This window comes from Ictalurus punctatus, chromosome 7 (genome assembly GCF_001660625.3).
Source record: "Ictalurus punctatus breed USDA103 chromosome 7, Coco_2.0, whole genome shotgun sequence".
NCBI lineage: Eukaryota > Metazoa > Chordata > Actinopteri > Siluriformes > Ictaluridae > Ictalurus > Ictalurus punctatus.
In genome coordinates this window covers 28,175,141-28,197,524 of record NC_030422.2, presented here as the reverse complement: position 1 = coordinate 28,197,524, position 22,384 = coordinate 28,175,141, and the positions used below count along the sequence as shown (strand labels likewise).

General features: G+C 41.9%; 1 protein-coding gene across 3 annotated transcripts; it reads left to right on the top strand.

The window, feature by feature from the left end:
* The first annotated feature begins 824 nt into the window (after positions 1 to 824).
* ss18 (SS18 subunit of BAF chromatin remodeling complex) lies at positions 825 to 21,756 on the top strand. 3 transcript variants are annotated; one of them, XM_017471348.3, is made up of 11 exons: positions 825 to 1,034; positions 6,152 to 6,228; positions 7,221 to 7,305; positions 8,584 to 8,725; positions 8,845 to 9,069; positions 10,931 to 11,092; positions 12,290 to 12,367; positions 13,071 to 13,193; positions 14,823 to 14,953; positions 15,494 to 15,555; positions 19,581 to 21,756. In XM_017471348.3, the coding sequence occupies exons 1-10, from the start codon at positions 966 to 968 to the stop codon at positions 15,509 to 15,511; spliced, it is 1,110 nt and encodes a 369-aa protein (XP_017326837.1). In that variant the 5' UTR covers positions 825 to 965; the 3' UTR covers positions 15,512 to 15,555; positions 19,581 to 21,756. The 3 variants fall into 3 exon arrangements, with proteins under 3 accessions (XP_017326837.1, XP_017326836.1, XP_053537550.1); XM_017471347.3 differs by lacking the exon at positions 15,494 to 15,555; XM_053681575.1 differs by lacking the exons at positions 825 to 1,034; positions 15,494 to 15,555 and adding an exon at positions 3,518 to 4,537.
* Positions 21,757 to 22,384: the final 628 nt, after the last annotated feature.

Genomic DNA, 22,384 nt, shown 5'->3' with positions numbered 1-22,384 from the left:
TCTGGAATCACTAACGAATCGGTTCCTTCTTTTGTGAGTTGTTCCTGCGCTTTGATATTAGAAACTTTGCAGACTTTTTACATTCACAAACTGCTACATATAGAACACACTACATGAAATTTTATACATGAAAAACCATAATAGGTGCACTTTAATGGTTTCAAATATAATATAAACACACAAATTAAACACTATTAAATTAGTTTGTTTGTTTTTAAAAAAAATTATTTATCCTTGTGTAAAGGTAGCTGCCCTCTCTCTCTCTCTCACACACACACACACTGCTGTGATCTTAACTCAGACCACATGATTAAATCCCCGCCATCTTCAAAATGCCATTCACACTGAGCTCATGTCATGAAGCAGGGGCATGACTTCCTAACGATTAGAGCAAAACCAAAGCTACACGGCGTTCACTCTAACTCAACCCCGAGCCCCACCACTTCCTGCATTGTATAACAGTTTATAAACATATTCATGAATAAGGGCAGGCTCCATATTTGAGGTTTAAAATGTAAAAAAAAAAAAAATAAAAATAACGCTGTGTGTATTCATGTGCTACTGAACGCTCTGTGGAATTCTACACGACCTGCCCGAGATTGACTTAGAGGAACAAACCATTTGCTCACGGGCGGGGGGGATGACATAGCACTATAGACGCAGGTGTACTTTAAAACATGAGATTTTTCTTCTTCTGTAAGAATATAATCGTACAAGTTACTATATATCGATTTCAATCGCATTAGTGACTACAAAATCATTCCGAAACAGTTACAGACAAACCACGTCGACGCACCCCTCCCCCCGGAACATCGCGCTAGAGGAACATTCCACCCCAGTCTGCGCTGTACGTGCAGATTTCGTTAGCGCGAAGCTGTATGTGATTGTACGCCGTAGCAAGTGTTTTATTTTTTATTTTTTACCTCCCACTAGCCGCGTTATACGTTTTGGTTCAAAACTTCAGCATGTCGGTGGCTTTCGCGCCTCACAGACAACGCGGGAAGGGTGATATTACACCCGCGGGGATACAGAAGGTATGGTGATGGTGTTTGGGAAAGCGCAGCGATAATACAACGATGCTAGTCTGTTAGCCTGGTTTAGCTAATTAGCTTGGTAGCACTTGCTACACTTTTAGCTCCGTGGCTTAACTTTAGACATAAATTAGAAGATGCTATAAATCTCTAATACGCATATCTTAAAAAAAAAAAGAAACAAAAAAACGACCGTGCTTGTATATGCAACGTTTATTTTGAATAAACAGCACTCAAAATGTTTTTTTAAACACCACAAACCGCCATGTTTAACTAGCTCACTTCAAGGCCCAGGTTGAGTTCCAAACGGCGCACTAATGACTTCATAGTGCACTGAGTAGGGCGTGGGAACCGTTATCGTGTACCCTAGGTAGTGCAGCAGTATGGAGAACTGAACGCGGTTTGGGATAAAGCCGGTATTTTCCGTCGCTATATAACTGACTGCAATTAACGTTAGCTGTTGCCTTTGTTAGCTAGCTGGTAGGGTTAATGCCTCATAATGTATACATACACATAAAAGCTGAAAACCTGTTGTAATTTAATTTGACTAAATCATTTACATTTATTATGATATTGTTATTTTATAAAATAAAGAAGGAAACCATTATAAAGTAAAGAGCTAGTGAGTAAGGGTTGGTTTACTTGTTTCACTGTAGCTTCACATTAGTGCTGTTTTGGGCCACAAAAAAAAAACAAAAAGGAAGATAATTTAGCTTCATTTAACATCTTTGGTTTATTTGATTTTCCTCAGCTCATTTTAGATTGTAGTTAAATCCATGAACTCGCAGTAGTACCAGGCTTAACTCCATTTCAGTCCCTTAATTCTTTGCTATGATTTTTTCCTAATCATAGACAGTGATTTGGAGCAAACTATATGCCTTTTATAGTGGGAAATAAATTCTTAGTATATATTAATTCCACCCTGAAGACGAGCATCGGGAGTCCAGAAGCTGAATCGAAAAGGTGTTTGTTATTATTATTTATTATAACTGGAGATGCACCGATACTAAATTTCTCAGCCGATACCGATGACCGATTATTCAGTGATATCGGCCGATACCGATACTGTATAATTAATTCCACAAAGTACTACTGTCAAAGTTGTTTGACAGTAACTGGTCTCATAAACATAAAACACATTACTCTAACATTTACACATCAACTAAATTCTGAAGATTAAAGTAAGATTATTAACTTATTGAATGTTATAAATATTCTTTAGACTGGCAAATGGCAGAAATATTCTTTAGACTCGACGCCGAAACTCCCGCTTCACTGGTGCAGCGTCCGGTGTAAAATTTTATCCGTGCAGAGATTACAAACTGGAGTTTTGTCGTCATTTCACAGAAGAGACATCTTTACACACAGCACCAAATCCAGGTGTTTTCCCGCCCTCTTTTGATTGACAGGATATAATCCGCCCTGATTTATCGGACGTTTTTAAACTCTCGGCCGATAGCCCATAGTGGGGAAAATAGCCTTTATCGGCCCATACCAATCATCTCTAATTGTTATTGTTTTTATTCCTCAGTGAATCTGATACAAGAGCAATCCAGCTGTCTCAGAAATCACAGAGATCACTTCATATACAACACGCGATTATCGGCTTTGGCGAGAAGGAAGATCCGCATCTAACTGGATCGATCTCAATCACATCGGTCTAACAAAGGAGGAGTAAAGACAGGGTTACACGAAGTTCCTGGACTGCTACGTGATTAGATTTGTGCCAGAAGTATTGAACGTAACTTTTCAGAAATATTCGATGAGAAGGGAAAACGCTCCGATGTTGAAAACGGTGATCTCCGGGGCAGAAATGGAAATAAACGGCATTCTTTAATGTTTTTTTTTCTTTTTCCTTCCAAGCTTTGTTTTCGCTAGGTTTATAATCGTGTGCTCGCCATTCTGGGACAAATCTCATGTGGGCGGGGCTTAACAGCGATTTACTCTCATCGGCTAGTGAGTATCGTTATAGGCTGCGTCCGAAATCGCGTACTGATAGTACAGTACGCGTGTGTGGGTTTTTCTCACATACTGAGAACTCGGACACACTACCCCTCTGGCGTGCCGTTTTTCACCTACTGCGTAGCGGGTAAGTGTGTGATTTCGGACGCAGACGTAGGGTTTGTACATTGTAGGGGAAATGACTTCCTCTTACTGAGTCAGTATATTAGTTCGTAATTAATATTTGAGGTTTTGGTAGTCTCGTCGCCGCCATCCTCCTCCTCCTCCTCCTTCTCCTCAGCTGGACACTCGAGCTATCGATCTAAATCTCACTAGCCAATGAGAGTGAAGCGTGTTAAGCCCCGTACACATGCCAGATTTGTGCCAGCGTGGCGATCGTAAACGAAAAGTCTGGCAGCACGTTCACAAACTATGATTAGCAAAAAGCAAGCTTAGAAAACCGTTAACCAAAGAACGCTGTTTATTTTTGTTTATTTTAGTTCATTGTGTTCAGTTTTAGTCGGGGGGGGGGGGGGGGGGGGGGTTTATTTATTTCTTTTTTTCCCCTTCTTTCTCATTGTGTATTCTTGTTTGTTTCTTGAAATGTTGCGTTCAATACTTTTGGCCCGAATCTAATCCCATAGACTGCAAGGTTCTCTAAAACCGCCTCAGACCGGTTTCTTCCACAGCGCCAAGAAATCAGAAGCTAAAACCTTGAGGATGTGATAAAGGGAAAGCGTCGCGTCACGTACTGGGTCGGTGCAACCTCGGAAATATAAAACGGACTGAAGCACCAGCTGAAACCGTGTGCTGCAGATCAAAGCAGAAATCCAAATATACAAACATGCAGATATGCAATAAAACCGTTAATAAGATGGAGAGTAAACTATAAGACGTTACCGCTACTGAATAGTAACGTATAAGTGACAGGATTATATCTGTAAAAGGATTACGCACATGTAAATGGCTTCAAGGCACAGCTAAAAGAATCCTGCGATGGGTGAGCTGACTCACGTGCGTTCTCGCTAGCACGCAACAAACCGTTGGGTTTTCTGTTTCCGTGCACAGAATGGAGGCAGGATTTCAGCGACGTTTCAGTTCCCTAACAGAACATCCTGAAGTTTTCTTCCACACTAATCTGTCAACTGTTACAGTTTTCCCGTACGTAAAAACGTGTACTTTTTATCCTTTTAGAGTTCCGTTTAACGTTACGTCGCCGGACATGCGCAAAACGAGATCTTCCCCGTTTTCATTCGAGTTAAAAGGACTCTGACTCCTTGTCTGTGTGAACGTAGAGTCAGGGGCGTTCGCGTCACTTCCGACTGCGTTTAACAGGTTTTGTGCTTTTTTTTTTTAAAAAAAAACAAACAAAAAGTTTTTATTTTTTCTCAGATTGTCGAAATCAATCGCGGAGTCGCACGGAATAGTTTTGCGCGGTCTTTCACAGCGGTGTTTGTTGGTAAACGAGAGCTTTTAGCTGTACTCGTGTTCGAGGCACGTGAACGGAAGAGGGTTTCGGCCGTGCCGCGATGACGTCACGTGAGGCGTCTCGGCTCAAATCTGTGGTAATTATGAACAATTGTAAGCTCCTCAGAATATTGTGGCGTCTGCTTGGTTTCGCGTTCGTTTCAGTGATGGTGAAATCCCGGAGGGACCGGCACGTGGTTTATAATCTGATGAAGTTGGTGCCTTTTAAAGAAATCATGATTTCTTTGAAGCTCATTATTTGCATGAAGCTCCGCAAGAAATGGGGGAAGAAAGTGCTAGGTTCTAGGTGTTCTAGAACAACATGTTCTAGGTGTTGTTCTAGGATAATGATTGACGCTTGGGCGGGGTGATGCTCCTCAACACAAAGTAATAGCATGTCCCAAAGTGCTTTCTTCCTGTTTTGCTACGGCAGTTTGCCAACGATTTTGTTAACGGACTTGACGTTATAGTATTTAACCGTTTCTAGTTGTTTAATATTGTGAAATGTCACCACAAAACAAGTTCATATTAGCACTTGTGTTATAGCAGCTGTTAACAGTCGTTCCCTCACCAGCTTCTCTCTCTCTCTCTCTCTCTCTCTCTCTCTCTCTCTCTCCCCCCCCCACGTGTCTCTCTGTGTGTGTCTCTCTCTGTGTGTGTGTCTCTCTCTGTGTGTGTGTCTCTCTCTCTGTGTGTGTGTCTCTCTCTCTGTGTGTGTGTCTCTCTCTCTGTGTGTGTGTCTCTCTCTCTGTGTGTGTGTCTCTCTCTCTGTGTGTGTGTCTCTCTCTCTGTGTGTGTGTCTCTCTCTCTGTGTGTGTCTCTCTCTGTGTGTGTCTCTCTCTGTGTGTGTCTCTCTCTGTGTGTGTCTCTCTCTGTGTGTGTCTCTCTCTCTGCGTGTGTCTCTCTCTCTGCGTGTGTCTCTCTCTCTGCGTGTGTCTCTCTCTCTGCGTGTGTCTCTCTCTCTGCGTGTGTCTCTCTCTCTGCGTGTGTCTCTCTCTCTCTCCCCACGTGTCTCTCTGTGTGTGTCTCTCTCTCTGCGTGTGTCTCTCTCTCTGCGTGTGTCTCTCTCTCTGTGTGTGTCTCTCTCTCTCTCCCCACGTGTCTCTCTGTGTGTGTCTCTCTCTGTGTGTGTGTCTCTCTCTGTGTGTGTGTGTCTCTCTCTCTGTGTGTGTGTCTCTCTCTCTCTGTGTGTGTGTCTCTCTCTCTCTCTGTGTGTCTCTCTCTCTCTCTGTGTGTGTCTCTCTCTCTCTGTGTGTGTCTCTCTCTGTGTGTGTGTGTCTCTCTCTGTGTGTGTGTGTGTCTCTCTCTCTGTGTGTGTGTCTCTCTCTCTGTGTGTGTGTGTGTCTCTCTCTCTCTCTGTGTCTCTCTCTCGCTCTGTGTCTCTTTCTCGCTCTCTGTCTGGCTATCTGTCTGTCTCTGTCTCTCTCTCTCTCTCTCTCTCTCTCTCTCTCTCTCTCTCTCTCTCTCTCTCTCTGTCTGTCCTCTTGAAGAAAGAACCCATCTCGAAAAACTTAGTTACAGCCGTCACTGTGCTGCGGACACTGGAGACTCCTTCCTAAAAATGTCCAAATGAACGTCTTCACAGAGAAAACTTCACCGTATCCACGACTTCGCACTTCCGAACAAATCAGATTCGAGCAGCGTGGTGTAAAGCGGAGTTTAGCCTGGAAGAGAATAAAATGCATTTGTGTTTGTGTGTCTTCCCTCCTCAGTTACTGGATGAAAACAATCAGCTGATTCAGTGCATCATGGACTTCCAGAGCAAAGGGAAAACAGCAGAATGTTCACAGTGAGTTCCTTCACACACATCTAGCGCATATGGCCTCGTATCTGATCTCCTGCTGAAGTAACTCGCACAGGAATATTTTCAGACATTCACGACAGGAGACGTGTCCTCGGTCCGTAGGCGTGTGTGTCCGTGTTTATTAACAGGACACACACAGGGAGAGTCTACAGTAATATCAGTCTCACCCTGGGAGAAGCTCGGCTTTTGTTTGTATCTAGTTTTATTTTTAATTCCTATTTCAGCTGTCGATTTAACAATTCGTCTCGGCCACGACTGTTTCAGACACGGCGCATCCGTAATGTAGAACTCTTTCTCCCCAAAAACGAACCATTAGTAATGAGTAACGCGCTCGGTACCATGCCGTTATAGGAAATTAATTCAAGACGCGACACTCCTGTAGTAGTACTGTTGGATAATGCAATTATTTTCCAATAAAAGCACGTTTTGAAATGCTTCATTCCTCTTATGACAGCAATTAGCCAACGATTTAAAAAAAGTATTTTTTTAAAGAAAGACTGTACGTCTTTTATCCGTTTATAGTTACTCGTTTCCTTGCCAGCTCGTCTTTCTCTCGTCTCCCTCTTTTGTCACGTCACTGAGAAACCAGAAAAGCTCCAGAAACAGCTCCTGTCTCGTGGTAGAAAACTCACCACTGACACTGGAGACTCCTTCCGAAGACGTTAACTCTGCTTGCAGAAAACGTGACCGTCTCAACCATCACGGTTTACTTCGTTAAATTACGCCCCATCCATCCGTTTCGTCATTAGGGTTAGATCAAGCGTCTGACGTACAAATCTCTGTGAACGAGTTGTTACTAGCATTAATGTTAACGCAGACAGATATACTGTCAGAGCTACTGAGGCTGAAAATTCATCAACGCCTTCTGACCAATCAGAATTTTTGTGCGCACACTTGAGAGTTTACGTGTCTCTATCTGGAATTGTCCTGCACTGTTTATTAATCATAATACCCACCCTGTTGTGTTTGTCTTCTAGCTACCAGCAGATGCTTCACAGAAATTTGGTCTACTTGGCCACAATAGCAGACTCCAATCAGAACATGCAGTCTCTCCTCCCGGCCGTGAGTGTCGTCTGTGTTCCTTCTTCAGAAACTAGACCAGTTTGCGTCTCCTACGTCGTGTGTGTTATCGTCTGCAGTAACATCTTCTGTAATCCACTTCTTCCCAATGCTAGTCTTTACAAAGCCTACAGCAAGCAATGACATTCTGTACAATCGTGTGAAACACGCGGGTGTGCTGGTCAGGTGTCCACATACTTCTGGCCCTATAGTGTGTTGCGCAAACGCGTGGATAATGCATAATGGTTATAGATTTAATAACTGTATCGTTGCTCTCAGTAACGAGAAGCTTAACGATTAGACGTTAAAGCACTTTAGTGCCGTGATTTCATTCCATATGTCGATGTATTCCCTTTTCAAACAGGAAGTCAAGAAGGGAACAAGTCAATTAATTCCCCAGTATGCCCAATAGTGTTCGATACGCACCATACCTCCCAAAAACAGTGCAGCCAAGAGTTTAAATAGAGCCGGCTTTCAGGCATTTTTGATCAGTATGGAGTTTTGGGTCTGTTACCAGCCTGCAGCGGTCTTTTCCCTTGACCTCGTCCTGCCAGGGCGTTAGACACCGGCATACACCATCATTTAATACGAGGCGGTGAAATAGAACTGCAAGCTTTCTGGATGACTTCTGATCTCTCCGAATGCTTGCTTTGATTCTTCCCAGCGCATCATGCCACAGACCATCACGGTCATCGAAGCAGCTCGCGATGACTCTCTCTCTTTTTTTCTTTTTTTTCTTTTTTTTTGGAGCGAGGTCATGCTCGTTTGTGTCGAGATCGAGATTTTTGGAGGAGGACCGAGTGCAGAGGCACGTCAACTCTGACCATATTTTCAACCCAAAAGGGCTGTTTGGAGGATGGATAGCGTGGGAAGCTGCTCGATCGCCGCGTTTTAATGTTTACTAACTGATACTGTAGTGAGAGATCAGGACACGTGTGTTGTACGGAGCGTTCGATCGGACGCACGTCGAACGAGTCACGAATGCGTTTTACACGCCGAATTTGTAACAGTTTTCCTAGAAATAGCATTTAATTAATTAATTAATTAATTAATTAATAACTGTCTTCCAGTAAAGCAAGAATAATCCAGGTGTTAAATAGACCTGTTAAATATATTTAGAGTGTTAACTGTTTGTGTTCTATTACATCAGCATATAACTTCATATGTCTTGATTTCTGATTTTCTGTAGGCGGTGGTTTAGACAGACAGCAGTGTGCACTCTGCACTGCAGAGCAAAAACCCAATTTGAGTTTAGTTCTAACACACCGCTGCTATTTACAGCCCCCCACACAGAACATGGGCATGTCAGGAGGCATGAATCAGAGCGGTGCGCCTCCACAGCCCCCCCACGGCCACAGCATGCCCTCTGACGGCCCGCCTTCTGGCCCACACATGCAGAACCAGATGAACGGCCAGATGCCCGGTAAGAGAGCGCCATTTAACAATATGGACAAAAATCCCGACTTGTGACGTGATGGATCAAGGCTTTTAATCGGTCATTACTCAACAGTGACGAATTAACAAGGTGTGTTTTCTCTCCAGGACCGAACCACATGCCCATGCAGGGCCCAGGGCCTAACCAGCCTCCAAACATGCCAACCGGCTCCATGAACATGCCTCCCAGCAGCCACGGCTCCATGGGCGCCTACAACCATGCCGCTCCCTCCTCCCAGGGCATGAGCAGCCAGGGCCAGATGAACATGAGCCAGGGCCAGCCAATGGGAAGTTACGGTCCCAGACCCAGCATGAACATGCAGCCCAACCAAGGTACTGCTCTGCTGATGACCGGTACTGCATGACACAGACTGTGTGACTAACTATTTAATCATTATAGTAATACATACCAGGGGTGGACACGTCAACAATTCATTAGCTAGCATCTAACCAGTCCCATGCAACGCTTGCCGGAGGTCCAGACTGAAATGCTGCAACTAATGTCATTTAACACGCAAGTGTGATTTGAAGACATTTTGGAGCGACTTCACGTAGCCAAAGTCTCGACAAATACGCAGCAAGTCTTTTGGCTAAGATTTCAGCTGCGAGCTTCGCTGCTCTTTCGTCACACGTAGATTTGAGTCTGGCTAATGTCATCGTTTTTATTTCAGCTCAATGAAGTGTTTGTACCACAGTGCTGTTGAATTCTCAAATCTGATCGGCCTGGAGGTGCGCGTTAGTTCTGTATAACAGCACGGGCTCGGAAAGTAGTTCCAGCCATTCTACACAGGGACTTGTAAGGCAGATGCTAATAATGATGATGATGATATTGATGATGATAATAATAATAATAATAATAATAATAATAATAATAATAATAATAAAAAACTGATGTTGCCTATGTGTTACCTCATATTTATACCCCTGTGAAACAGGAAGTCATGGTTGAACATGACTGTTCCTAGTCACCAAGGTACTAAAAAAAAAGAATACTTTGAATATATTTTTCTCATCTTAATTCATAGGGGTGCCAATAATTGTTGCACACCTATGTCTAACGAAGATATACTTATTTTGATAAACCTGTGTTGTGTTTGCAATTGTTTGAGATCTGTGACAGCAGAGTATTTCTGTGAATATCAAAAACAATGAAGACAATTTTTTCACAGCCTTCTTTGCTCATATTTACCAAGGGTGCCAATATTTCTGGAGGGCAACGTCTATAACCTGTATATAACCGTTTAATTAATGAATTAAACGCTGTAATCGTTGGGAATAAAATCGCTGTGGTATTAGAGGAGTGACCCACTGCAGACTGTGCTGTGACCCGGCGTGCGTTACTTTCTTATATTTAAACATTTAAGCAAACGTTTTTAAATGTGAAACGTTCTTTGTGAAAAGTCCGTGAGTATTATGTTAGTTGTTTTTTTCTTTCCCTGGTTCTTGGATGAGTGATTATAAAAAAAACCACCCTGGTGACCGTTAAGTCAGCTGATCCTGCTCCTGTCGATTAAAAAAAAAAAAAACCTTGATCGTTCGGATATGTAATATGGCTGTCCTGGGCTCCCCGGCTAACCTCCTTATTAAGAGATTATAGATTCTAATAACGTTTACAGGTGATGTATTGTTTTATATCCGGATGTTAAACTATCTTCTGTAATATTCCTGCACTCTTGTCTAAGTTTAAAGAGCCTGAATACATATAATAATTAATGTCTAAAATATATATATATATATATATATATATATATATATATATATATATATATATATATATATATATATATATATATATATATATATATATACACACACACACATACACACACACATACACACACACATACACACACACACACACACACACACACACACACACACACACACACATACATATGTGTGTGTGTGTTTTGGGGTTGGCTGATTTGGCTGTAATTGAGAGGGAATTGCTGGCGTATTTTAATAGCCTAGACATCATTACTGATTTGATAATGGAAGTCTGACTGGTTTTATTTGTTTGCTCTGTGACTTGTTGCACTTTGTTTAACATCTAATGTGCAAATAGTGTTTAGTTTTTTTTTTAATGTCTGTGAGCTCTAAATGGATTCTAAAAAAAAAACGATGATGGTATTATCTTTATGGAGCTTTTGTGTTACTTAGTTTAAGAGTGCCTGAACATGAGGTTTGTTTTTAGGTCCCATGATTCACCAGCAGCCTCCCACGCAGCAGTACAACATCCCCCCTGGTGGCGGCGGGCAGCATTACCAAGGACAGCAGAACCCCATGGGTATGATGAGCCAAGGCAACCATGTGATGGGACAGAGGCCCATGCCTCCTTACAGACCACCTCAGCAAGGTTCAACTTCTTCATTCACTTACTGTCTTGGCTACTGTTAATTATAATAAGTGACCATAATCACCATCTTCTTTATTTCTTCATACGTTAACACTAGAGATGGCACCGAGCTGATGCCACGTTATCGGTGTCTGGCTGATACCAGCAAAAAAAAAAAAAAAAATGGTGGATTGGATATTAGGGAAAACATATTGGATTATCAGATCCAGTAACAAATGCCAAGGATTGAAATCGAATTTGGGGGGGAAAAATGCATTTCTAGAACATTTCTAAAACATATAATTTTTTCTTGTATTATATTAATATTAAAATGCAAATTAATCCATTTTTAAAAAACAAAACAAATGTATTTTTTTTTAAAGCGGAGTAGTTTGTAAAGAAAACAATATGGGATGGGTATCGATATCAGCTGATACGCGAAGTGTTATTTTCGCTATCGGAAAAGAAAAGGTAGCATCGGGTCATTTCTAATTATAATTAACACGATTATGCATGACATCCTGCACTGTACTCACATTTTTGTCCTCTTTTTTTTTTCCCCCCTCTCCCTTAACTTTGAGCCGCTCTAAAAACTGTTGCTTTTCAAAAAAACAAACAAAAAAAAAACTGTGTATGAATCATTTACTAACAGCCCAGGGTCCTGATTTAAATTTCATTCATCCGGTTAATAAACACGGTGTGTTGAGGAAATTGTTTTACACAGAGTTAAAAATTAAAATTAAGTTTGTTCATCATGATACCTGGCTACACGCAGTGGTGCTTGAAAGTTTGTGAACCCTTTAGAATTTTCTATATAGCTAAAACATCATATTTTCACACAAGTCCTAAAAGTAAATAAAGGGAACCCAATTAAACAAACGATGCAAAAATATTCTACTCGGTCATTTATTTATTGAGGAAAATGATCCAGTATTACATATCTGTGTGGCAGAAGTATGTGATCCTCAAGGATTAGCAGTTAATTTGAAGGTGAAATTAGTGTCAGGTGTTTTCAATCAGTGGGATGATAATCAGATGTGAGTGTCCTGCTTTATTTAAAGAACAGGGATCTATCGGAGTCTGATCTTCACATCACAATACGTTCTAAAGGGTTCACGAGTTTTCAAGCACCACTGTGTTAATTTCCATGTTTGCCTGTAGGTGCATAAGATTAAGAATGTGCGTGGGTTTGTTTTTGGGGTTTTTTTCCTCCCCCAGGGCCGCCGCAGCAGTACCCAGGCCAGGAGGACTATTACGGTGAACAGTACAGCCACGGAGGCCAGGGGGCACCTGAGGGTAAGGAGGCATCTTGTTGTCTTTTCTGTCATACTACAGCAGTCGTTCCTTCCTGTAGCACCTTGTAACTGACCTCGTAATCTCATAAATACCTCCTGGATTTGTTTTTAGTGTTTGTTTTTGTGTATAAGTGTTCTACCATCGAACCGGTCTTTTGTAATTTTCAATCTGCCTTTTGTCTTGAATAAAATTGCCCGATTGAGTCTATTAGACTGTAACGTTTAGCGCATCTTGTACCAGACGCCGTAACTGCTGTGGTGTGCTATATGTACAGATGTTCCAGATGTGCTGCTTAACACAGTGGCTTGTTAATGTCATTGTAGTCTGAGCGATTAAGTAAATAATGACGTCAGAGCGCCATCTGGTGGCCATTCAGCTTACAGCCATGAGTTATAATGTGGAGAAGAATGACAAATTGTGTGTGTGTGTGTGGGCATTTCTGACAGAACACACAATCTTTACGCTGTGCTGTTAGAAAACTAGTTACACCTGGGTTGTTTATTTATTTATTTATTTTATATTTTAATGAAGATTCATTTTACTTACATTCTTGAAAGCACTTATCTTTGTGTTAAATGTTATTTATTCATTAAGGTATACATTTTTTGTATATGTTCTGCTCCAGTAATTAACATCCCCCCCCCCCCCCCCTCTCTCTCTCTCTCTCTCGTGTGTGTGTGTGTGTGTGTGTGTGTGTGTGTAGGAAACTCACAGTATGGTCAGCAGCAGGAAGCCTATCAGCAAGGCCCCCCTCAGCCTCAGGGCTACCCAGCACAGCAGCAGTACCCAGCACAGCAGGCCTACCCAGGCCAGCAGCAAGGCTACGGTGAGTTGCATAATACCGCAGTACTTTAACACAAAAGTAAAAGTCTTCAGGTTTTGTTCAGACCAAAAATTTCAGGAGAGCATCGCAAGGTGGACGTGGTTACCCGATTCGTTCTGCCATTCGTTCATCCTGAGAACTAGGCAGGGTTTAAGGGCCTGAGTAGAAAGACGTTCAGAGAATAATCCTTTTCTTTAGTCAGTTTCACACAAAGCTTGATTATTATTCGCAAAATCATCATTAAAGTCATGAAGGAACGGATTAATGCATCAGCTCCACCTACAGCTCAAATACGGTAGGATACAAAAAAAAAAGCCTTGGCTAATCGTGATTTAGCTCAATATCGGCACTCGTCACTCATCGTCCTGGGTTTTTGGCTAGTCAAATTGGCTAACTTTACACACAGCTTAGCATCAGTTTTGTTTATTAACAAGTTCAAAGAAATGACGGTCAAATGGTTTCATAAGTGAGGCCCCAGATTCACAAATTCATGGTTTAGCCATAGCATTTACAATGTCTGGCCCCTTTCTACAGCGATACAGGAGACACCTTTAAAAATAAGAATAAAAAAAAACCCCTCAGCTTTCTTGATTTTTCACCTAGAGAGCAATTGGATTATCACCGAAAGGGAAAGGACACGTCACTTGAACCAGCCACATTTGGTTCTGGTGCCTTTTTCAAACCTGTACCAGTTCCCTATCTCTGAAGTGATATTTGAACCCTTTGCTATGAGCTCAGTTTCTCTACTTGCTATGCTTTTCTTGTTAGGAGTGTTGGCTCCTCGGGATATAGCAGTATTAATAGTTTATGTGCAAGTTCATGTGTTTACTGCGTGTAGACGAGAGAGAAAGGTGGCCGGGTTATGGCTCAAAGCGAGTGTGACTGGGAACTCTTCGTCCTCCCCCGGCCCTTTTTTTTTTTTTAATTTTATTTTCCCTCCTCGCATCCTGTCAGCTCATCTCTCCTGCTCGATCTGGCTGGGCTGGAGGCTTCTCACATCTTAATGATCTGGTGGAGAATCGTGCGCGCGCTCACACGTATGCACCGCAAAGCTGCGGGCACCATCTGGAAGACGCTCTTCCATGCGCCCACAAGGTTAAGATGGGCCAGTGCGCCTAATGATCCTGCGTGGGCTCGTTTCGAGCGAGCTGAAACAGAGCGAGCCCAGCACACACTGCGTAATGGCCAAAGCGCTCGGCCGGCCCACGTCACTCTTAATGAGCCTGGGCTTTTTTAAATCGAGCTTTATGGACTCCTTGATGTCGGGCCACATTAGCAGGGCAGCGCGCTTCTCTTGGGTCCGCCGCCAGCATTACGCGCAGTCGAGCCCAGCGCCGGCCTTCATCCCACTCCTACTCCTCTTCCTCCGAGCCTGCACGCTGATTGATTCGCTCTGCGGCAGCGTTGCGTTTGATTCGCGCTCGCCGGCACTCAGATGTCGACTTTCATACGGAATTTCGGCAGACGATTATAAAGAGGCGCAGAATGTACCGTTGCGTTTGATATCCAAAAGCACAGCTGATTTGTATTGAGAATTTTTTTAACGTGGCAGGCAGACTTGGGCTCGTATCAGCAGTCAGGGCTTGGTGTCTTGCAGTACGCTGACTTTTCTTGCGCTGCTCGTCTTTGTAGGGCCTTCTCAAGGTGGTCCTGGTCAGTACCCCAATTACCCACAAGGCCAGGGGCAACAGTATGGAGCATATAGACCACCTCAGCCTGGTCCTCCACAAGGCCAACCACAGCGCCCATACGGTTATGACCAGGTAAGTCCGCAAGAGAGAAAACAGAGTTAAAACATTTGTGTTAGGGGAGTTGGGATGTCTGTACTTGTTTTATTTGGAGCACTTCAACCCAGTCTTTAATGACGTCCAGGTAGTCCGCTTCTTCTTTCAGTCCTGCTTCAATGCTCAATTATAAAGCAGAAATCTGTTTATTATTATTATTATTATTATTATTATTATTTTGCAGCAGCCATCCTCAGTCCTTTATTTATCTCTCCCATTAAAACCAATTCCTTATCTAAACAGGGACAGAATAAATGAGTGGACTTCTAACTCTGATCTAGACTGGGCTGAAGTGGGGTAGATCTGTTCTGGTAGCTCCTGCTTATAAATAAATAAATAAATAAATAAAAAGGATGCATGTGAATCACAGAGCCAGTGACATGTAAAAAGGATTAACGTCACTGAGCCGACAGCTCATAAGCTGGTCCTCTTGTTGCCTCTGTTATTCCTGTATTTCTCTGTGGCCCTTGGCGAGGGGGCCACTCTGTTCCTTTCATATCTCTATGTTTGAACATTCAGGGGCACATGAGGAAATAACGAACGAGTATTTCAACCCCTGACTAGATGTATAAGAAGCAAAGGTAATTGCTGCCGTGAAGCGTTTGTCCAGATCCAGTCATTTGAACTCTTAGCTTTTTTTTACCCCCTCCCCCCCACCTTCCCACCTCCGCTCTTTCCCGTTACTCTTATCTTCATTGTCTTTATTTTTGGTCTTGTATTTTACATTGTTTTGTAATCAGGGGTCGAAATAATCCTCAGGTCCTTGTTTTAAATGGATGAACAGTCAGTTGCGGGCCGGCGGGGGGGGATAAACCCGGTGGTTATAAATTGTAAATATTTGTACTCGTAACACTTGCATCCAGCTTTTTTTTTTTTTTTTTTAAGATGTGAATTTGTTTATCGTTATTAATACCCGAGTAGTGCAACAACCGTGGATGTTTTTTTGTCCAGATGTTTAAACCCCTTTTTAGAAATATATATGTAAAATACTAAAAAAAAAAAATACCAACAAAATGGCCAAAAGGTAACCTTCATAACACGTCTTTCTTTCAGTCACTTTTACTCCTTTTCTCTCAGACTGTTAATGTCAATCTCACACACAGGAAATCGTGTCAATCATAATGCATCTTCATAATGCATAATGCAATTTCTTATGCATTATTTGCTCTATAAGCTGTAATTTGGGTATATTAGAACTGTGATATGTGTTATATGATGTTACATGTAGTCTATTATTTTGCTGTCCTCATGGCAAAGCTCTTTTCGTTACATAAGCTAAGGAGGGATATATACGGCTTGTTGAGCTCTCAGTTTCACGGTAAGTCAGGGTGTAGAATATGACCGTTATTACACCGTTGACCTTCTTCAAAATACAGATTGCAGTGCGTTTCTGTCTCCTTACGTTTTCCGCAATTTCTGGAAAGATGTGACCTGCAAATATCTCCAAGATGTGAAGTAATCAAAGGCTGCGACCGACTGTTATTTTAGTGTTGGTAATTAATAGATTAATTTGTTGCTGTTGTTTTTAAAAAAAAATATATTTTTTAAAATTAATTAGTTAATTCATTTTTGTCGATTTAAAGTAAATAAATAAATAAAGGCCAGTTGGTCGTACTGTTTTCTGAATTGAAGTAGTGCTTCTCACACTGTGTCCTAACATAGCCCAGCTCTAAACAAATATTTTTATTATTGAATTTGAATATTATTTAAGTTTTGTCACTTGGTTGTTGCAGCTCGACAAAACAATAAACTGCCACTAATTTTCGTTAAGCTTTTTTTTTCTGTCCCTAATTTGTTAAGTTTAATATCGCTCTGCTAGCACACATATATTATGTTATATTATATTGTATAGCACATGTAGCCTAGAATAAATAAGAATAAAATGTGATCTCTGTGTTTCGCGAACAGGACGCGTATTCCACCTAATTCTGTATTCACGTAAACGTTTGAAAGTCGCTCGTGTCGCTTGTAGTTTGCCGAGTGTGGGCATGTAGCGACCTCTACTGTTGTAGATTATGGGCGTGAACTGTCCAGCATGAGAAACTGCAGTCAGCCCCTACAGGACTTTGCGCTCGCAGAAAGTAAAGTCACGCATACCCCACAATTATTCTTGCCGTTTTTTAAAAATTACGGCAGATTTTCTGCAGACTTTGGCCAAGACTCGTGATTTTACGTCATCGCAGCACGCGTTCAGTCAAAGCCCTCTTCGATTCACGTGCGTCGACCACGAGTACAGCTAAAAGGTCTCCTTTTCCATCAAACATCACTGTGAAAGACCGTGCAAAACAATTCCGTGCAATTGCAATTTTGCCAATGTAGGTAATTTGAGTTAAAAAGAAAAAAAAAAGCACAAATAACTTTTGCATCTCAAATTTTGAAAAAAAAGCCGCAGCAGAATCAAGCATTTGATCACAAACGAAATCCTGTACAGAGTGCGTAGTAAGATCGTAAGATCGACCGTACTAGCTGTGTAGACTTACCAAAGGCACCAGCGATCTGTCTCTGCTGCGTCCTTCCAAGTTTTATATTTCTCCATAAAGTCTCTATATACATTTAATGGAGTCGTCATATTTATATAATTATTTTGTTTATTTGTTGTAATGGAATAGGTTAACATGCTTTAATGTTCAAAAAACACATTATTTGTCAAATAATGTACATTATTGAAGTACCTCTATTCCCAGGCTGCCTGAAACGCTCCGATTTCTCCAAAGCCCCTCTTTACGAAAAGCCCAGAGTGCTCTGATTGGCCAGCTGACCCTTTGCGTTGTGATTTGGTTAAAAGTCTCACGCGTGAGTCGGAAATGTAACAGCCTTTGGGTTAGCTCCAACCGCCAAGTCTTCTAACGCAATTCAAAGCTCCTAAGCAACATGTCGTCGGTTTGACCGTATCAGTTCTGAGCCAGATTCAGAAAATGCGGATCAAGACGAAGCAAGTTTGCAAGCACGACTTGAGCAGAACGTTTCACAGTGACATGTTTTTATTTTTTTTTATTTTGTAGCTCGCTTACCTTTCAGATACGATGTAAATTCCGACCCCGCCTGTGGGACTAACTGTGCTGTACGCAGCTTCTGTGTGTACTTGGGTACTCACGCCATATATCTTTGGAAAGCTAGGATTATTGTGATTTGGATTGATAAACCGTTTCACGATACAAACACAACAGCACATACAATCGACGTCTGTCAGACCACCAACATACAAACGAACATTTAAAAACTAAGGAAACTTCAGCTAGCACGTTAGCAGAGCTCTACAACCGCGACTTCATAAAATAATCACACACTTAACGGGTCCTGATTCCGAAGCGTGAGATTGTCTGAGCAAAGTGAGAATCGCTCCACTTTTCAGGAGTAGTCTTCGTGTGTAGCCTGCCTTGTACTCGCCCAGGTTCAGGAAGCTGTCCTCCGTAAGATGCGCCGTGTGTGCATAAAGTATTGGGTTGTACTGCTCAGGAACAGCGTTACAAATGAGTAGTAACCACTGATTCCTAATTCCGTCCTTTTTCGGAAGGCTAAACGAAAAGGTTTTGCTTTCGCACCAAAACGCACAGTGTTTCCGCGACATGGCGCCTGCATTCACCGAAGCCCTGCCGCCTTTCTCCATGGCTGCCTTTGGGCGGGATTATGCTGATAGTGCATGCTGTGACGTAGAGGAATTGCGGAAGTAACGTCTGGACTTCGATCGGCGCGTTTCGGGCAGGTCTGGAGCAGTGTTCTCTGAGCAGATAAAATAAATCCCTCTGGTGGAGACTATGGTCTTTGTGACTTTGCAGATCTTAGACGTGCACAAACGGATACGTTACACATCCAAACAGAAGGAAAACATTAAACATCATGATATGACCCCTTTAATGAGAGGTCGTATATGAAAGGATGGGATGAAACCACGGTAAATCTTTCTTTTGTAATTGCATGTGGGGAACTAAAGAAACATCGGACCTCACACGCGACCAGATTGGTCTGAGATCGGATTACTCTCTCGCTCTACATCCTCATGATTAATTTGCATAGGGAACATCTCAATCCAGACATCAACTTGTCGTTTTGACCCTGAAATCGTTGCTGGATCATGCACATAGATAGAAAATGACTGACCTGACTAGTGTGCAAGTGTGAACGCAAGTCTATCCGGGTCGAATAGTGTGTAGTGTAGAACTCCGCCCATAACAAAAGCTGAAACTTCTGAAAAGGTAAGAACTGTTGCTTAAGGATAAGATCAGTATCAGTCGTTAATGTCGAGTGTTTCATAATATTTGTTCTTTTAGGTGTTACTGTGTACCACTGTGATTTTAAATAAATAAATAAATAATTGACCAGATTATCTATCCTACCGTGGTCCATGATGCAGTCCAACAGCAACGTCTCTAGCCCTAAATTAGAGAGACACGTTGTACTCATAAGAGACGCACCAGGCAAGATCAGTCGACGGCAAGGTTCTCACACGTGTAATAAATGACGCTTGTACGTTTGTAATGAATGCATCTAAAAATGCTGAAGTGTTTTATTAACATCTAGCATGCAGGCTCTTGAAGAAGTGACATCGGAGGATGAGTCAGAAGCTTACATTCTCGCTTTTTTTTTGTTTTTCTTTCATCATCCTCAGGGTCAATATGGCAACTACCAGCAGTAAACGAGAGATGCTCTTCTTCCTGTTAGAGCGCCCGTGTTGGCGCTTTACGTCTTTCCGGACCTGCGGAAGGGCTACGGCTCTCTGAGACTCCCAGTCCCCTTTTCTAAATTATGAAGAGATGGATCACCCCCCCCCTCCCTCCCTCCCCCTCCGTGTGTCTGTCTCTCTCTGTCTCTATCTCTCTCTTTCTCTCGTACAGAAAAATCCAAACACACTTCTTTTTGGGCATAATTCTTCCCCTGGTGCTCAGAAACACACTCTGACACTGGATGAAACTTGGACAGTACATGTTTTCCTCGACCAGTCTTTTGCGTTGATGAGAAGATCAGGCCCAAACCATTTTCTTTTCTTTCAGCCACTTCCTGTTTCAGCAGATCACATGGCAAGCTCTAAACCTCACTACTTATTCCTGCAATGACACATTTTTGGTCTTTTTCACAACCCCTCCATTTTATCCAAAGCCATCCACCTTGAAAGCAGCAATGCCTTAAAAGAAAAAAACACCACCACCAACGATGACGAAACAAATCGGAGCGGCCTTATTTAATTTCCACAAGAAAAACCCGGGAGGGGGATTTCGATATCCTGCAGCACAGGAGTTTTTCATCCTGCTGCAGTATGTTCGTAACCATCTCTTCACTCGATTGCGTGAAAGTTTATCTAGCTGAAGCAATAACGTGGGGAGGAGGAGCGGCCCAGAGAGATGAACTTGCACAGGGAATATTCTTCTTACATGTCAAGGTCAAACTTGTATAATGTACAAATGTATTTTATGCTTTCTAGATAGAGCTTACTTTGTACTGAGGATTTGGAAACTTTAGCTCTAAATATTGTACCTTTTTTTTTTTTTTTTTTCTTTTTTCTTTTTTCTTTTTTCTTTTTTCTTTCCCCCTCCTCCTCCACTAATGTCTATTAGGTGTTTTCTTTTTTTTTTCTTTTCCATTTCTTTCTTTTAAAAAAAAATAATAATTGTTGTCCCTTTCTTCTCTAGTGTAATGTCTTTGGTTCCTCCCAGCCATGCTGAACCTTGATTAAACCCATCTGCTACTCTGGTGGTTCACGTGTTAATTGTCCACAAGGGAGCACTTCGTTTTTAAGTGCAGCGACTCGGCTGTACACGGGGAGGGAAAAAAAAAACAGCCCCAAGAGTGGACAGTCAGGAGTCGCATTCAAATCGGAGTCGTAGTACAGTGAGACGAGTTAAAAGGAGCATCGAATTCTTTCATACAGGTCCAGAACAATCCAGATGTTGTTGTTTTTTCCAGATATAGTGAGTAAAATTCATACCGGGCCCATGATTGTGAAGATGATGAAAGCATCCAGACACAGACGGGTTTAAATAGAAATCAGCGTTTACATAACGAAAAAGAAAATCAGTTTTTGAGCTTGCATTCAGTCTGCTTTCGAAACACCAAGCTGCTCTTAACAGCTATTCTGTCACTCACTCACTCAGTCAGTCAGTCAGTCAGTCAGTCAGTATGAAGATTAGGGAACGCATGTTGCAAATTTGTTCAGCCACCACGGTGACGCTGATCGTGGCGCCTGCTTATTCTGGTCCTCTGTACATTTTATTTTTCCTGTGAATTTTTGTTTTAGCAGGCCGAGAATGTGAATCGGGCTTTTATTTTATTTTATTTTATTTTAGGTTCCTCAATAAAAGCTACAACCAGAGCCGCCTTATGTTTGAGCGTCTTCAAAATGGTTACTTTTCATTGAGGGTGTTATTTTTTTTTTTTTTTTTTTTTTTTCCTTCCTTCTTTTTTTTTGTATGCAGAAAACATGGTACTGGTTGTAGCTTTATAATTTTCCTACTAACTCCTCCTAATGTGTAATTCTGAGCATGTACTATGATGAAGTTTGAAGCCAGCACACTTAACACAGGTACTTGAACCTGTGTATGGTTTTCTTTTTTGTTTTAGGGTTGTTGTTTTGTTTTTTTTTGCTTGGTTTTTTGTAAAGTTTCGGGTAGGGATGGGAGTACGAGATCAGAGTGTACGAGTGTATTTGTGCTGATGAGGAATAATCATTTGGTGCTCGGTATCATGATGCAACTCAAATGTGCCATGACTGTCTCTTTTTCCATGACAATGTAAAGTTGTACATCATTGTAACTGAACAAAATGGCTGAAATAAATTATTGTAATACGGGTTTTATTTTCATAGTTATCTCCTTTTTTTGGGGGGGTTTGTTTTGTTCGATGGGATGGAATGTTGTGAGTGGTAAGTAGCCACAAGTGCTTTTACTTCATGCAGCCTTCTATAAGATGCTAAACGGGATGAACTGGTATACATTTTGGGAGTCTGGCCTAGGGCTGCATTTGTATCAGTACTGATATTGGCCCAGTACAATGCTCATTTACATTTGCATACCAGCATCCAATTCCACATGATACTATGTGGCGTAATCCCTAATGACCAGATGACCCGAAATGACCGTGATCTGGACATATTCCAGATACATTATTTTCCTTGAGCACTTCAGTTAAGCGAGCACCGACTGTTGCCGGGGACTACGTAATGTGTAATTCACACCAACGCCAGCATCTTTAACATGAATCCTAGCACGAGGAGTTCATTGCTCATCGTACATGGCAGTGAGGAGCATAAGCAGAGCTAGACAAAAATTTCACATAATCAATGTGTTCTTCCTGATGTACAAAATGAGTTACTGTGAAGGTCAGCTCTTCTGTGGTTACTTCAGAGATCTTGATGGAAACGCTAAAAAGCCAAGCTCAATGGAGAAACCTTTTGAATCAGCAGGATAGCAAGAAGCCTCG